General features: G+C 47.9%; 1 protein-coding gene across 8 annotated transcripts in view; it reads right to left on the bottom strand.

Annotated features, from left to right (window-relative positions):
• ACTR3B (actin related protein 3B) overlaps nt 1-18,201 on the bottom strand; it is a 991,923-nt gene that overhangs the window by 887,080 nt on the left and 86,642 nt on the right. For 5 of the 8 annotated variants that reach the window (XM_001144350.7, XM_063815852.1, XM_054655394.2 and 2 more), the window contains 3 exons: nt 12,329-12,454; nt 10,999-11,082; nt 9,190-10,117 (listed from right to left, as the gene is read on the bottom strand). The exons of 1 other annotated variant lie outside the window; for it this stretch is intronic. In XM_001144350.7, the coding sequence (XP_001144350.3) occupies nt 10,022-10,117; nt 10,999-11,082; nt 12,329-12,454 (306 nt within the window). In that variant the 3' untranslated portion in view covers nt 9,190-10,021. Of the gene's footprint in view, nt 1-9,189; nt 10,118-10,998; nt 11,083-12,328; nt 12,455-18,201 lie in introns of those variants that run through there. 2 more of the 8 variants (XM_054655390.2, XM_063815854.1) reach the window with 1 other exon arrangement.

Below are 18,201 nucleotides of genomic sequence, written 5' to 3'. Positions count from 1 at the left end.
TGTAATGGTAGAGTTTAAATTAAATTATATATAAACACTCAAGATGCATACCTCTTTGTGTGAATGCATCAGTTGTTTTATTTTTAAGAAAAGGAAAAAAAAACTGAAAATCTGTCCCTGGGTGTGGTTACTAAGCCCTATCAACATTACTGTTATTTCACTTCCAAGGGAACTCAAGCACCTACTTTACTCTGTCACAAATATACAACTTCTCAGAGTACTGGCACAATAAACTTAGTACACAAATGATTACTAGTGGTTTACTGATTAGCACTAAATTACAGAGGACACTCCCCCGGGAAATGATGCTGTTCATAAAATCTCAGCACAAGGGCTGTCAGCTCTTTAAAAGTCACCTGACTGTAAATCAACCCAGACCTGAACTGCACATGACCAGAAAGTTTATAATGCTATTAATCTTTGCCATTAGGGGACATTAAGTTACGTAGAGTGTGGCAATCACATTCTTAAACTCTAATTCAGGAGAGCTGTAATTATATCATGCAATAATGTTTTCATTACCCATAAAGTTTAATTTATCATGGACATAAGACCTAATGAATAAATATGTAAAACATGCTAATTCAGCTCAAGAAAATGATTGCATAATCAGAAATGCCCATGCAGTATACCAACCTAATTAAGATAAAAGATGTCAGTGAAAAATATCAGTCATTTGTACCTTTATAGCCCACAAAGTTACTTCTCCAGCCAGCATATTCCTAATTAGTATCTATGTGTCTAGCTCTTTCTCTACGCTGGGCTATATCCTAACTTCTTCTTTAATAGTTCTCAAATACCCCTGTTCTGGACAAATCACAGAAGCTTTTTTCCTACAAAAGAAATAAAGCAGAGTTGGGGGTGGGAGAGAAGACAAACCACTTCTAAATCTAGCAAGAGAAATGATCTTATTGGCACTTTACATTTTAAAACTAAAATCGAGCCACATCCACTAGCTACATATTTTGTTACACTAAACCTCAAAAAGCTCATTCCCTTCCTTCAGCTAAAGGTTGTAGTATGTCACCCTTCTGATTCTGGAGTCCCTTCTCACATCCTTTATTAACTGCCCAGAGGGAGACACACAGTTCCTCCATGGCTCCCATGCTGTATCTACCAAACCATACGACCTGTTTGCTGAGGCCATCTTTCTGGAGCTGCCGTTAGAAAGCACAAGAGCAGGCCGGGCACAGTGGCTCATGCCTGTAATCCCAGCACTGTGGGAGGCCGAGGCAGGTGGATCATTTGAGGTCAGGAGTTTGAGACCAGCCTGACCAACATGGTGAAACCCTGTCTCTACTAAAAATAAAAAATAAAAAATTAGCCGGGCATGGTGGCATGTGCCTGTAGTTCCAGCTACTCGGCAGGCTGAGGCAAAAGAATCTCTTGAACCCGGGAGGCAGAGGTTGCAGGGAACCGAGGTCACGCCACTGCACCAGCCTGGGTGACAGAGCGAGACTGTCTCACACGAGAGCAGCATTCCCGTACAGCCTGTGCAGCCTACCTCACCTCTCCTCCTCCAGGTCTGCTCCATGACTCTAGAGAAAAGCTCCACCTCTCGGGCAAACCTTCTAGGTGTGTCTATGCAGCACATATCCAGGCACCCACTCTTCCGTTAAAAATCTTTTCATGGCCGGGCGCAGTGGCTCACGCCTGTAATCCCAGTACTTTGGGAAGCCAGGGCGGGCGGATCACGAGGTCAGGAGATCAAGACCTTCCTGGCTAACACAGTGAAACCCCGTCTCTACTAAAAATACAAAAAATTAGCCGGGCGTGGTGGCCTGTAGACCCAGCTAGTCGGGGGGCTGAGGTAAGAGAATGGCATGAACCTGGGAGGCAGAGCTTGCAGTGAGCTGAGATTGCACCACTGCACTCCAGCCTGGGCGACAGAGCGAGACTCCATCTCAAAAAAAAAAAAATCTTTTCATGTGTCCCAGGACTTTGTTCTTAGGATAAGGACCAAAATGCATAGCCCAGCCCCATGTGGACAACTTCACCTCTTTTCTTGAACATCCCGCACACTCGGCCTTCTTTCTTAAAAGGCCAGGCAGGCTTCCTTCTGCTCCAGGCATTTGTCTTAGTGACTCACTAGACGTTGCTAACATTTTGCTATATCTGACCTACAGAAACAGCCATTTCAAGCTGTTAGGCTGGTGCAAAAGTAATTGCGGGTTTTGCCATTAAATATAATTGCAAAAACCGCAATGACTTTTCCATCAACCTAATAATATATGCCTCTTCCTGCACTGCTGTCCCTCCACCTCGTGGCCTGGCGGCCTCCAGTCCCCTGCAGCTCTCAGCTCCACCTCCCCTCGGCGCCTCCTTCACACCCGTCGCTCATACCCCATTCCGGGCCTGCTGTGGGTTTCCTGGCACCCTGTACTTCCTCTCACGGGCCTTTGTGGTTTGTGATGATATAGCATGACTCTGGGACCCACGCACGTCCCTCTCTTCTGCTGGGATGGAAGCTCCACATCATCAGGACTGTGTCCTCCGACAGGCACTTGGTAAACAGGCGACCCAGAGCTGAGTAAGCGTTCGATAACTGACGGCTTTTCCTTCCGTGCATGGAAGGCCCCGGAACTGTGCCATGGCCGCAGTTCCACATCCACACGTCCAGCCCCTCACATCAGCTTCTTCAGTCGCCCCTCAGAGCTCATCCTTCTACCACATTCTCATTCTGAGTGGCTCAGAAATGTGGGATCCTGGGACCATGAACTCCACTACTGCTTGTTACCATCGTCTCACTGGGTGAAGGGAAGGAAAGAGACAGAGACGGAATGACTGACGTGAGCAAAAACGGAGGACCAGCCAATGGCAATGCCAGGGTCTGCACTCAAGATTCTGGGTGTCCCACTCTCTGCTCAAGCCCCCAAGTTCCTGCAATACAATTATAAAAATGGCGTACAGCTCACTACGTCAAAAACACCTCATCATACGGTCACTATTGCCAGTCACAAATGAGAAGCAGAAAAAAGATGACTCAAGGCCAACGTACATCTGACCCCTAAATATTAGAAATACAGCCAATGTCCTATCATTTAAATTTTGCAGGCCAGGCATAGTGGCTCACACCTGTAATCCCAACACTTTGGGAGACTGTGGTGGGAGGATCACTTGAGGCCAGGAGTTTGAGGCCAACCTGGGCAACATAGCAAGACCCCATCTCTACAAAAAATAAATTAGCCGGGCGTCGTGGTGTGGGCCTGTAGTCCCAGCTACTCCGAAGTCTGTGGCAGGAGAATCGCTTGGGCCCAGGAGATTGAGGCTACAATGAGCCATGATCACACCACCGCACTCCAGCCTGGGCGACCGAGCGAGACCTCGTCTCAATAAACAAACAAATTTTGCTTGACATCATAAACCCTTAGGTTTATAATTTTTTTTTAATAATTTAAAGCTGTGTTCTTTCTGATTAAAACATTTAAAAACTTGAAATTCCTAGCAACAATATGACATTAACAACTATATACATATATGATTATACACACATACACACGCACACAGAAAAAATAATCCACAGCAGTCAAAACGAAAAACGAAAAAATCAAAGCTGAGAAGTCAACCTGCAGAGAATGAGCCACGGCTTACTTTTAAGAAACCAATATAGGGTAAAAAGAGCTAATATTTTAAAACTAAAAAAAAAAACTTTCACAGTGATACTAAGATCAAGCTATAGTTTCTTTTCCTCTTTTTAAAAAGATTTATTTCTGTCTGACCAAGTGAAATTGAAGTAATTGCCAATTAGAACCCCATGCAATTATTTTGCCAATCAAGTTATATTTCTATTTAACAAGGGTGACAGATACTTTTAAAAGAAACATTATGAAATATTCTTCAATTAAGTAAAGAATTATTTAACAGATAAATATTCTTAATGGGCCTCTCTTGTGGTTTTCAATAAGCTTTGCACTTGATTAACCCCACAAGCCTGTCTGGCACAATTGTAATTTCTACAAATGAGATAGAAAGGAGGGATCATAAAGAACGAATTAATCACCGAACAATCTGCACTTCAGTCACACGAGAGCTCATTATTCATATGAGTAAAGCTGTGGAATGAGCTACGACTGCCATAAAACACAGGCACATCTTCGAGGATTCTGCAGGGTGATTGCTCCACCGGCCTCTGGCTGGCGGCACAGCAGACGCAGGCAGGCGGCAGCCTTAGACAAGCTTGATCCTCTACTCTTCAGGTTCCCAAAACCCTCCTGAAGTCCAGGCCCAAGAGTTAGATTTTATGATACCATTAAACTCTTAAGGTAACGATAGCTACATCCTGGGTGCTCACCATCCTGCAGTTATCCAGACACACAATGTGTCTCAGCACCAGAGCACACGCAGCCCGGGAAAACCAGTGATGCCTTCTTCTTGTCGGATAGGAGCTTAGTTAAGTGTCTACGGGGCACCTACCGGGCCTTGGGAAGGCCTCGGGAGTTCCCAAGATAAGCACCATACGGCCCCCATGTTCCAGGACGTCAGTCCAGCGAGGGACACAGGTGTCATTGGTGCACTGGTAAAGGAGGGGCTGTCTTCTACACACAGAGGGGCAGCGGCAGAGGAGGGTGAACATCCCGGACAGGCAAGAGCACTCCAGGGAAGGGAACAAACACCTCCAGGGGGGCCACTCAGGGCACCTTCCACCATACTGCCCCCAAGTGGCAAGGCTATGGAACATGCACAGCCCAAAACAGAGACATCCTCATGTGGCTCAGACGGGATGACTTGGTCTGGAGCCTAGTGGGGAGACAGCTGCCACGCAGGCAACCCAGGGCTCCAAGTGGCTTCCTTTTCCTTAGATGGACGATAAAAGTGATTCAATCATATCAGCTACAGTGGTAAGAAAAGCCCCGTGAGTCTGCATTCTACAAGTACATACTAGTATCTTTTTTCTAACCCTTTCTTAATGGAATTCCTAAAGGCAATACAGTTCATGAATCTAAAATTCCCTTTTCCTATGCTGAAACTTTTTTTAAACACAATTTTGATAAGTAGAGCTCTTAAGACACAGCAACTGCTTTGTAACAGAATAATAATAATGGCTAGAATTTATTGAACACTTACTAGGGGCTAATTATGGTTCTAAGCACTCAGATTAACAACCGTCTTGTATTTGCCTTGTAACATAAAGCCAGTGCACCTGATAAGACATGTATTAACAAAGCGCTGTGAACAAAAATGAAAATAATTTTACATCTAAACATCCCACATCAGTAGCTTCCTGGAACACGTTACATACCAAGGGATCTGGATTCGAGGGGTATTTCCAGCTCCCCATGGCCATTTCCAAACTCTTTCTACTCTACTATCTGATGAAGTCATGCTGCAGATTCCTATCACTGGGTTTTACCACCCGGTCTCTCACCAGTTGCTATGACCTACTTCTACAAGACTGGAGAAAATAGATTCAATATGACTTCTCGGTGTCCTGGCTGTGTGGTTTTGGCATGTTGTTGAATTTCTCTCAGCCACAGCTTTCCTGTCTGGAAAATGGGAGTAGCAATACCAACTTCATAGGGTTCGGTTCAGGTGAAAGGAGGCTACACAGCATCACTCCCAACGTGGGGTGACTCTCGGCGCAGTGCCCAGCTCACGGTCAATGCTCAGCTCTTTGCCACCCCCGAGACTGAGGCACGACTTCAGGCAGCTGGACCAGTCTTACTTTCATCTCCACCCCCACAGCCTCCTGCGTGAGCCAGCACCCACCAGACAACCTATCCAATGCCCTTCTCTCAAAATTCCCTACATTCTTCCATTTCCAGTGAATTTAAACTCTACACAATCACCACTTCGATGACCCTGTTATCACTGAGAGGTGCTCCACCTCTGAAATCTTAATCAGTATCGTTCTTCAGGACCACAACCTCCTAACCTTGAAGCCCAGGGCCGCCAGTCCTCAGACGCCTCCATTCCTCCCAATCTCTCATCTCCCTCGGCTCCCACCCTACCTGGAGTCCGTGGTCCCTCATGTTAGCAGCAGAGAAACCCCGTCTACACCTGCCTGCCCCCAGGACACCTGCCCCACCCATCATCACATTTGCCTGGCAAAACCCAAACCCCAACCCCTAAGAAAGCCTCGCCTTCTTCCCTCCTCAATTTAGGCTACATGGAAATGGAAACTCAATCGGAGAGAGTCCCCCACCCACCTGCAGTTGGTCAACGCAAGCACCAGGTGCCTTCTGCGTTTACCCTTCCTCCCTCTGTAAGCGATGCGGTCACCTCCCCCATCCTCAGCAGCCCTGATTGGCTCCTCTTCTACAGACCCCACTTCAGGAGTCTTTTCTCTCATTTTTTCCCCAACCCTCACCATATGCAGAAACAAACTCATAAGCTTCATGTTACTTAGTCTAATCTTGGCTTAAAAGTTCATGAAACAGAAGCTAAACCCTCAGGAACAGCTGATGAATATCCCCAAAGAAGTGAGAGGCTGTTTCCTCAGGTGTGTTGGAAAGAGCAACTCTGAGCCAGCGGTCATATCTTCTTAGAAAGATAATGTTTGTTAAATATTCACATACTAGTTGCCAGATTTTTTTTTTAAGTTAAGGCCGTTCGTATCATATTCTCACCATCGTAAAGCTGAGTTTATGTCTAAATCTGTTGAATAGGGCAAAGCAACTTCCTGCACTTTTTAAGAAGGTCTCACTCTGTTGCCCAGGCTGGAGTGTGTGGCATGACCCTGGCTCCTGCAGCCTTGAGCTCCCGGGCTCAATGGATTCTACCACCTCCACCTACCCAGTAGCTGAGACTACAGGTACTCGCCACCACACCTGGCTCCTGCACTATTAAAAGGTTTAATAGTCCTAAAGACTGTAGACTTATAATTTTAGAATTTAACGAGTGTATTTGATGAAATGTTTTTTACAGAAAACTGCTCACCTGGAGTTGTAATTTTGTCATAGGAGGTCGATTTTACCCATCAACTCTAGGAATACTTAACTCATTTCTATATTATGATCTAACTAATTCAACCTGAACAAAAGGTATGTGCAGATTTTATCAAAATTACTAACTGTAAACATTTTTCTTCCTTATAAAATGACAGGTGCACATGACCATCACAGTTCATTTCTATCTATAGTATCTGCCAGGCTTACTGAATAAACAAAAAATGATAACTCACCTCTATTAACAGGAAAAGGACCATTACAATTCTCCCACAGATGAGCAAACAGAAAACAGGATCTCATTTGCTTAAGGAACAGCCAGAATTGGTATTCAGATCTTTTTGAGTCAAAAACCCTTCCTTCTGCTCATAAGCCTTTCAGATCCAGCTACGCTGGCATTGCCTAAGGAGTTTAAAAACAAAAAGCAAAAATTGGATGCCTTCCCTGGGGCCCCTATTCTGATTCTCTTAGTTTGGGATGGGTCTTGCCCAGGGTTGAGAACCACAGCATCATACCTGTCACATTGTAATGGATCATTCTGTCCTGTCAATGTAGGTTTAAAACAAAATGTTCTCGGCCTGGCACGGTGGCTCACGCCTGTAATCCCAGCACTTTGGTAGGCCAAGGCGGGCAGATCACCCGAGGTGGAGAGTTTGAGACCAGCCTGACCAACATGGAGAAACTTCATCTCTACTAAAAATACAAAATTAGCCGGGCATGGTGGTGCACGCCTGTAATCCCAGCTACTTAGGAGACTGAGGCAGGAGAATTGCTTGAACCCGGGAGGCAGAGGTTGTGGTGAGCCAAGATCACGCCATTGCACTCCAGCCTGGGGGACAAGAGCAAAACTCCATCTTAAAAAAAAAAAAATTAAAAAAAAAATATATATATATATATTCTCCCACAGTTCTTTACGTTGACAAACAGAAGTACAATCTCAAAGCTAATCTTGTACCAAAGAAGGCACATGGAAGCTTTGGGTATCCTGTGGTGGAAGGACAGCTCATACAGCTCTAGCTTAGCCAGGCTGCCACAGCACTGACATACAGAGTGGTGTTATTCCCAGGGTTTGGAGAAGGCGCAACAAAGCACCTGCCAACGCACAGATGCAGAGCAGAGGTGGGAATGACGGTGCCCACTGTGAGATGTGCAAAGCATGCTGAATTGGGCGGGGCAGGGTGAAGATGGGAGTATCAGGTAGGTCCCTGAATAGCATAGAACTAAGAGGAAAATGGCGTTAGAAGGAACGGCTCTCGCTACCACGTTCAGGGTGCAAAGGTGTGACTGAAGGCAGGCAGACCAACCGGGAACTTGATGCAATAAAATGGCTGGAAGATCATGAGAAGCCAATGGTACAGCAATCCCGAGAAGCAGCAAATCCCCCAAGGGAATGCAGAGAAACACTACGGATGAGGGGAGAACCAGGTGGTACCAGACTCTTGACTGGGGAGACTGAGGGCCTAGCACAGTGACAGTATCAGAGATTTGGTCAACTGAGGTTGGTAAACTCAGATTTCACCATACTGAGTTCAATATTAAACTTATTTCTAAACTCAAATAATAACATAACTTTTTTTTTCTTGTTTTTGTTTTATTTAAGACATGGAGTCTCACTCTGTCACCCAGGCTGGAATACAGTGGCTCAATCCTAGCTTACTGCAGCCTTGACCTCCTGGACTCAAGTGATCCTCCTGCCTCAGCCTTCTGAGGAGCTGGGACTTCAGGCGCACACCACTGCACCTGGCTACGTTTCTTTGTGAAGGCAAATTTTCTGAGAACAAAACATATTTCATTCACCTCCTTTGAGAGTGAAACTAAGGAAAAAATTTTAAAACAGAACAAAAAAAAACATACTTCACAACTTAGAAGAAATACCATAAATAACAATTTTTAAAGTAACATAATTATAAGAATAATATGAAGAGTGAAATCAACCTAAATCTATTAATTGAGCAAATTACCTTTCAAGCTAGCAGTCCATTCAGCAAACATCAGAGTAGTTACTGAAAGCTTACAGTCATGAATCCTGAACTTCTAGGAAGGAACATCAGAAATCATTAGGCACTCCTTCCCACTATACCCCAGATTCAAAAACCATCTCTGACGGGTTATCCAGACTCACGATACCCCCAGCGATGGAGTGGTCACTGCGGGGCAGGCAGCCCACACCATTCGCGAAAAGACATTTCCTCCCACAAGCTGGGTATTAATCAAATCCTCCAATGATGTAAAACAATGTCAATATTCTTTAAAGGAAGCACAGCGACAGGGAGAAAACCAACAGACCACCACACTACAGCAGAAAGATATTTATAAATATTCTAACAGCTTTTATTACAATGGTGCAAGGAAGTATTTCATCCAACACTCACCGACAACAAACCATCATCTTCTATAAAACAGCTCCAGAAAGTTCAAACAAAAAAAACTAAAAGATACATGTATCTGTAGTAATTCTCATACATTACTGTTTAGTGTTCAAACTTCATGTCACTCCAATAAAGTATAATCATTTTCTAGCAAACATGTGGCAAAAAAGTTTGCTGTTTTATTTGTTTGCCTATAAACATACCAGAACATGCCTCACAATTAAAAACTTTGGATTACAGCACTCCATGACATCAATATCTATTCGTGCTTAGTATCAGCCAGTTGTACCAAATACCATAAAATACAAAATGATAGGAAATATAAACATCGATTTGTATTTCAAGTTTAAACATTTTATTTACAAAAATAGGCTGGGAGGCTGGGAGGAAAAGGGTTTGCGCCCCCACATTCTCTCCTGGGACCTAACGATTTGCGCCATTTTCTAATGTTGTCTTCTCTAACAATTTTCGAAGTCACATTTGGATTCCTTCAGAATTGTATTTGTCAGCTAGCAGCTCGGAGGAGGAGGAGGAGGGAGAGCGAGGGTGAGGAGGGCGGAAGAAGGAGGAGGCTGGCAGACAGCGCTCGGCACACGGATAAATGGCTTTTACTGAAGGGCCCGCGCCGCGCCTCATGCACCGGCAATGCAAGCACGCTGCTGGGCAGCAACACCGACGTCGCTATTTACAGAACGGCGGCCTTCTCTGGGTTCTGAAGGACACTTGTTCCCCAACGTGACACCATCGAACGACGCGTTCAGGCAGACACTAGGACATGACTCCAAAGACGGGGTTGTGGCGGCAGATGCTGGGCCCGTACTCTTCATAGTCCTTCTTGGTGTGGCAGACCTGAAAGAACTCGGGCTACGAGAGGCAACAGGCAGACAGAAAGACACTCATTTCAGAAGAAAGTCAAGGGAACCAGCTACCAAGCAGGCAAGACACTCTCCTCATCCCGGCCTCCACCCTCCCTCCCGGGACCGCTGCTGCAAGATTGTACCTCTCTGATGTACTAAACTACTAAATGGGGAGTTATTTCACTTTTTAGAAATTTCATCAGCCTGTATCTTCTTAGGACCAACCAAATGCCGGTCCCCCACTAACAATGTGTGAGCTATTCACAAATTTGAAGGGAAAAAGTAATAATTATTCGGAAAAGTCACTGGAATTAATGATTAATGCAGGACTTTTTTAGATTATTTTTGGATTCCACTTACCATGTTTTCTGTAACCCCTAATTAGCAAGGACACGTGATAAATGTGTTGTGTGATTATTAAGATATAGTTTATATCAGGCCGGGCACAGAGGCTTACACCTGTAATCGCAGCACTTTGCGAGGCCAAGGCAGGGGGGTGGATCACCTGAGGTCAGGAGTTTGAGACCAGCCTGGCCAACACAGCAAAACCCCATCTTTACTAAAAATACAACAAAAAAAAAATGAGCCGGGCATGGTGGTGAACGCCTGTAGTCCCAGCTACTCAGGAGGCTGAGGCTGGAGAATTGCTTAAACCCGGGAGGCGGAGGTTGCAGTGAGCTGAGATCGCACCATTAAACTCCAGCCTGGGCGACAGAGTGAGACTCCATCTCAAAAAAACAAAAAAGATATAATTTATATCTTATAGAATTGTCTGTTTAGAGCCACACGATTAGGGCACACACTATTTCACCTTCGTAGACAGTATTTACCCAAACTCAACCGAGAGCACAGGAATGGAGACACAGAGCCCTCAAGAGAGGGACTTACAGTCGAGGCCAGCATGGAGCCTCCAAACCACACGGCGTAGCGCTGCATGTGATGCGTGACCACCTGGACCTCCACAGGCTTCGGCTGGAAGAGAAAGCAGCTCTCACTTACCCCACACCCACAGACACATCTGTGATCCAATCATCCCCCGGCTGACGAGACCACGGCTGCACCCAGGGCCGCCCTCCTCTTACTGGAACAAGCACCACCTCACACCCAGCGCTCAGTGACTCTCCGCCCCTGCTGCCAAATCCCCCTAAGACCTACCAGAATCCCAGCCCCCAGGGCTCAAAGGAACACAGTGCACCCGGCAAGCAGCACCTCCCTCTCTCAAGGCTCAAAGCGTTAAAGTTCAAAAGCACAAAATCCAAGCAATTAACCCCACTGCTTTTTTTTTAAACCTAACATAACAGATGTTCTGGCACTGTAGAGATCACCCCAAATAAGATTAACCATCCTCAAAATAATAAAAGAAACTGTGCTTTTCTGGCCGGGCGTGGTGGCTCGCACCTGTAATCCCAGCACTTTGGGAGGCCGGGGCGGGTGGATCACAAGGTCAGGAGATCGAGACCATCCTGGCTAACACGGTGAAACCCCGTCTCTACTAAAAATACAAAAAATTAGCCGGGCTTGGTGGTGGGCACCTGTAGTCCCAGCTACTCATTCTCCTGCTGAGGCAGGAGAATGGTGTGAACCCGGGAGGCAGAGCTTGCCGTGAGCCGAGATCTCGCCACTGCACTCCAGCCTGGGTGACAGAGAGAGACTCTGTCTCAAGAAAAAAGAAAAAAAAGAAAAGAAACTGTGCTCTTCCAACAGTGGACTCGTGGGATCTCTTCCTTGCGCCCACTGCCCCTATCGAAGCCCACTCTTGGTTAGAAGCCCACAATGATCACCAGCTACTTAAGAATTACTATCTTGGAGGAACGCCTTGTAACTCCCTGCTAATATTAGTTATTTTCATTTAATGAGAACATTTCCGAAGGACATGAAAGATCCTCACCATAAATTAGTCCCATCTCCTTGGGACACTGGTCATTACACCCCATGCCTGATCTCTTACGACACAAAAGGAAACTGCTGGCAGGCATGGCCAGGGAGAGTGTGAAGCTGCCGTTGGTGTGTCACCAGGACCATCAGTCTGAACTACCAGCCTGGAAGGAACTCAGGCAGCAAACCTCCATGGTCATGTCACAATGCAGCTCAGAAAGCGATGAACACTTGTTTTTATTTTACGCAGCCCAGACAAGCTCCTTCGGCTCTGTGTCAGGAGGGCCCCGGTCAGGCCTGGGGCAATAGCCCCAGGCACTGCGTGGAGGCCTCTGGCTCCTACCTTGATCCTCCCGCCACTGAGCTCCTCGCTGAGCCTCAGCCTAGCATCCACCACTCTCTTCAAATCCCTCTGCAGTCGGCGTCCGAAATCCCTGAACATGGTGGAGCCTCCTGAGAGTACGACATTCTACAAGACACAAAGCAGAGGGAGCCCTGGGTAAAACCGCCCGCCCACAGTTCCGGGAACCACCCACAACAGAACTCCCACAGGTCCCATCGCTTGCGGGCATGACACATCGGCCCTATGAAAGATGCGAACAAAAGCAAACTTCATGCTATTGGAAAAGTGTAGATTTTTTTTATGGAGACAACAATGTGCCACAGATGGCTCCTTAATCCCTTCCTCAATTACAGCAAAGCAAAAACAAGGCGATCCTGCTCCCTCATGCTCCCCCTGCCAACCCCTCACATGGACCAGGAAGCCAAAACAAACAACAGAAACTGTCCAGCTGACTTGAGCCAAAATAACACCAGCTCTCCCGCTGCTCCGCCTTAACCATCACTGGGGGAAAGTCTTCTAATGGGTGCTTGAAGCTTCTCAGGACAATCTTGGGAAGAAAGCATCCAAGTTACCAGAAGGAACATTCTCAGGTGAGCCACCCAGCCAGCACTGCCCTCCAGGGCCAAGACTCGCTCGGTGGCCACCCCAGAAGCTCGGTGGGGGGCTGAGGAAGGGGAAGCACTCGCCTGTCCCGCTCCACCTGCCCAGAACCCGAACCAGCCCTCTGTCCAGCATCTCCGCGTTGTCGACCCTGCCCACCTGTCAGTCATCCACACCGTCAGCTCCTGACCTGCAGCCACTGACATCCTCATGGTTTGATGGCCCAGGTCACCCGAGCAGCCGGTCCTCTTCTGATGTATGTCAGAGGCCACAGTGGCCTCACCTACGTCACTCACCTCTCGCCCTCTCACCATGGGGCACTGCATCATCTCACACCCTCACAAGATGAGGAAGGGTGAGTACGGTACAGAAAGGTATTTTCAGACAGACAGAGAGAGACCACATTTATATAACTTTTCCTACAGTATATTGTTACAATAATTATTCTACTTTAGTAGTTACTGCTGTTCAGAAGTCTCTTACTGTGCCTAATTTCTAAATTAAACTTTATCATAGGTATGTATGTACAAGAAAAAACACAGTATATATAGGATTCGGTACTATTTGCAGTTTCAGGCACCCACTGGGGGTCTTGAATCATATCCTCACTGACAAGGGGGACTAGTGTATCTCCTGATTGAACTTTCTTAGAGAAAACACCTTATGTGAAAACTACATAAGGAAATTAATCCTTCAAGGAGTCAAAAAGCCCTATTTCCTTTAAGACCCTCTAAATATGTTAGCTATTCCCGAGTTCCTGAGCAACTACAGAGCTCTCTGCTTTCAGGCACTCCTCCCAGTCAGCTCTGAGTGTGTGAACAGTGAGTCCCTCAACAAGTTTACAGGTAAGCAGAAGTCACAGGGAATCAGCACAGAAAAAAAATGCACTTTTCTGTCCCTAGCAACCCAGGTTCTAAGTTATATGATATGAGAGTAGTCCGTTCCTGCTTACTGCTGTTCTGGGGAAAGACAGCCAGGACTGACTACAAAGGGATCATTTTTCTCTCATGCCAGCTCCTAGAACTGCTGTGATAGCACCCACGTGGACTCAGGATTAGAGATGGTGAAGTCAGAGCAGGAAGAATGAAACGGGGCAGAAACCACGGGAAGCCACCAGTGATCCGGCCTTCCATTTGGGGAAGCCACAGTGATCTGGCCTTCTACCTGGAGAAGCGACCAGTGATCTGGCCTTCTACCTGAAGAAGCCACCAGTGATCTGGCCTTCTACCTGGAGAAGCCACCAGTGATCTGGCCTTCTACCTGGAGAAGCCACCAGTGATCTGAACTTCTACCTGGAGAAGCCACCAGTGATCTGGCCTTCTACCTGGAGAAGCCACCGGTGATCTGAACTTCTACCTGGAGAAGCCACCAGTGATCTGGCCTTCCACCTGGAGAAGCTGGCCTTCCACCTGGAGAAGTGACCAGTGATCTGGCCTTCTACCTGGAGAAGCCACCAGTGATCTGAACTTCTATCTGGAGAAGCCACCAGTGATCTGAACTTCTACCTGGAGAAGCCACCAGTGATCTGGCCTTCCACCTGGAGAAGCTGGCCTTCCACCTGGAGAAGTGACCAGAGATCTGGCCTTCTACCTGGAGAAGTGACCAGTGATCTGACCTTCTACCTGGAGAAGCCACCAGTGATCTGAACTTCTACCTGGAGAAGCCACCAGTGATCTGAACTTCTACCTGGAGAAGCCACCAGTGATCTGAACTTCTACCTGGAGAAGCCACCAGTGATCTGGCCTTCTACCTGGAGAAGCTGGCCTTCCACCTGGAGAAGCGACCAGTGATCTGGCCTTCCACCTGAAGAAGCTGGCCTTCCACCTGGAGAAGTGACCAGTGATCTGGCCTTCCACCTGGGAGTGCCACCAGTGACCTGGTCTTCCACCTGGAGAAGCCACCAGGGATCTGGCCTTTCACCTGGAGAAGCCACCAGTGACCTCGTCTTCCACCTGGGATCTGCTCCAATTCTACCAAGTGTCTGTATAGAGAAATTTCACCTCTGATTACCTGCCAGCAGCAGATGTTAGATAAATCATGTAACATGCTGTAGCTGCTCCAGTTGCTAAGGTGAAAGACTGTCAGGGGCTAAAGAAGCCATGTCCAACCCTTTCAATGCAACAACTGTTTTGCTTATCCACAGTGGTGAATACCAAAAACATTATGCACAGGACCTTTTTATTAGCTTGTCAACTGTCATTAGTGTTAGTGTATTTTATGTGTGGCCCAAGAGTTTGTGGCCCAGGGACACCAAAAGGTTGGACACCCCTGGGCTAAACCTTCTACAGTGGCTTGGCCAGGGACAGAGCCTCACAAAACTGTGCCACAATATTTTGTTATCAGCTTCAAGAAGGTCAAGGCTAATATATTGTTAAGGGAGGATCTGGGCTTGGCCTTCAGGGCTGGGAACCAGGGTGGTTCTGAGGCCACCCTTCAGGGCTCTCTGCAGCAGTGAAGCGATCCTCCGGAACCCCCACCCCGCCCCGTTCCTTGGTGTCTGCCCCACACTTCTACTCACAGGGAACAGCCCTGAGCATAGCAGACCCCCTAAAGGGTACCCATGCCTTATGGAGACTATCTGATCATGAACACACTGAATAAAATACCTGGCAATGGTTTTCTGCCCTGAGAACTCTGCAGTCTGTCCTCATCTGGGGGTTTCACTGCTATGCACTTGCTTGCTTTCTCAAAACTCTGTCGGCGTGGCCAATCAAGGAAACCGCTGTCACGTCCATTTCTCGAGAGGCAACCCCCTGACGCCCCTCGCCACAGGGAGACCATGAGGTCACTGGGCACCTGCCTTCTTGACCCATTTTAAGTCTAGTTTTCAAGCCAACATCCTGCCCCAAGATCAGCATCATGAATAATCACTGTTGTCCTCTGTCACCCTGTGGAGAAATCTCTCATGACCAACCTGAGAGCGCCTGGCTCCTGTCAGAGTCTAGGGACCATCAACCACAGCTGCAGCTACGGGGGGTGGCAGCTGGAAATCACGTAAACAGGGTTATATTCTGATCCCTGGCTTCCTTCAGATGGGTCTTGTGGCCTGGTGACTCTTTCAGACACACTGCATACCTAGTTACCATAATATCAAGAATCATAACTTAAAAGCATGTTGGTATTTTGATCATCTCATCTTAGAATAAGCCTCAACTGACCCCTGGTCCTGCTCTCTCATGATTGGCCACGCTGGCCGATGATATTCTGGAGAGACAGACCCTGACTTATATCCAATTAAGAATTAAGTGAGGACTGGGGAAGAACAAGGATGGGTCAGTGCTTGGAATTAGACATTTCTAAGGGCGCTTTTGCTGAGGTTTTGGGGTTTGTTTTTTTGTTCTTTTGCTATTGTTTTTCATTTACTTTTTTAAAGCCCATCACAGACACCTCCTTTAAAACTTTTCCAGGCTAAGATTCCTCCAGCCTCGCTCTCTGGCAGGGAACGCTGCAGCCTTGGTCTCCTAACAGCCCATATGTCAGGCGATCCCAAACAGTGCCCCAAGGAAGCCTGGGGTGTCTGAGAGCTGTCCCTTGGTCCACCGCAGTGTAGGAGAGGGGCCACAGGGCCAGGTTCCCTGACTGTCACCCCAGACTGGGTGAGCTCATCCTTCCCAAGACAACTGTCGAAGACGCGGGGCTGCTTCTCACTGTAACACCCAATGGCCGACACGGCACCGTGGGCACACCTGCTGCCTCATCTCCAAATTCTGAGCTATTGTTATTCTGAAGGATAATCTGAGAGGTACATAGTCCATTCCCACCTCTAAGTCTTCTAAATTCTATCACTGGATCCAAAAGTCCCAGGGGAGTGCTCCCTGTCTGCTCAGCACTCCTTCAGTATTCACTCACAAGACTGTTCACCCTCTGAACTTGCACCGCGAGCAGTTAGAAGACACGGCGGGAAGAAACGCGCATCGTTATCCACTGTAGGGAGGGGTGAAGGAGGTATTCCTAGTGAGGGTCTAAAGAAGAAATTTCTCTCAGGCCTCAGTGTCAGAAAAAGCTGGGCCTCTTCGGAAAACCCACTGGCCTTAATCCTATGTCCCAGGGGCCCTGTGTCTGCTGAGCAGCTCAGAGCCACGAGGGGCCTCTCCCATAGCTAGGCGCGACCACAGAACTGTGTGCACGGGCTCTGTCCTCACCTGACCCTGCTGCGCTCTTCTGCCGCCCTGACTTCTCCTCACCCAGATTCCTTCAGCTACTTCATCCTTGTATATTAGATATACTTTCCTGCCTGTTTCAAATTTTCCACACTAGAAGGCAAGCAGGCAGGAGGGGGCAGGGGTGTGGGTTTCTAAGGACAGACAAATAGGAGAGCTGAAGCCCAGCTGCCTGATCTTCAGGCAAAATACAGTTAATTGTTCAACGAGTTTATGAAAGGATGCTGGGTTCTCATTTTGAATTCCTTTCTTCCTTCAGTAATTGAAGGACAAACTTCAACAGCCTAAACATCCCTGTGATGGGCAGCAAACATCCCACTGCATTCAACAAGCAGTTGCTGTGTTAAAGACACTGAGCTACAGACGCGAAGAAAACATCACGGTGCAAACGCGAAGAAAACATCGCGGTGAGCCCTGCGGAGCGGACTGCAGCCCAGGCACTAGAGCTCACTACAGACTGCAGCTCGGGCGCTGGGGCTCACTACAGACTGCAGCCCAGGCACTAGAGCTCACTACAGACTACAGCCCGGGCGCTAGGGCTCACTACAGACTACAGCCCGGGTGCTGGGGCTTACTACAGACTGCAGCCCAGGCACTAGAGCTCACTGCAGACTGCAGCCCGGGTACTAGAGCTCACTGCAGACTGCAGCTCGGGCGCTGGGGCTCACTACAGACTGCAGCCCAGGCACTAGAGCTCACTACAGACTACAGCCCGGGCGCTAGGGCTCACTACAGACTACAGCCTGGGTGCTGGGGCTCACTACAGACTGCAGCCCAGGCACTAGAGCTCACTGCAGACTGCAGCCCGGGTACTAGAGCTCACTGCAGACTGCAGCTCGGGCGCTGGGGCTCACTACAGACTGCAGCCCAGGCACTAGAGCTCACTACAGACTACAGCCCGGGCGCTAGGGCTCACTACAGACTACAGCCCGGGTGCTGGGGCTCACTACAGACTGCAGCCCAGGCACTAGAGCTCACTGCAGACTGCAGCCCGGGTACTAGAGCTCACTGCAGACTGCAGCCCGGGCGCTGGGGCTCACTGCAGACTGCAGCCCGGGCGCTGGGGCTCACTGCAGACTGCAGCCCAGGCGCTGGGGCTCACTGCAGACTACA

This window comes from Pan troglodytes, chromosome 6 (genome assembly GCF_028858775.2).
Source record: "Pan troglodytes isolate AG18354 chromosome 6, NHGRI_mPanTro3-v2.0_pri, whole genome shotgun sequence".
Lineage (NCBI taxonomy): Eukaryota > Metazoa > Chordata > Mammalia > Primates > Hominidae > Pan > Pan troglodytes.
Note: the sequence above shows the minus strand (reverse complement) of the source record. Positions and strands in the feature narration are given on the sequence as shown.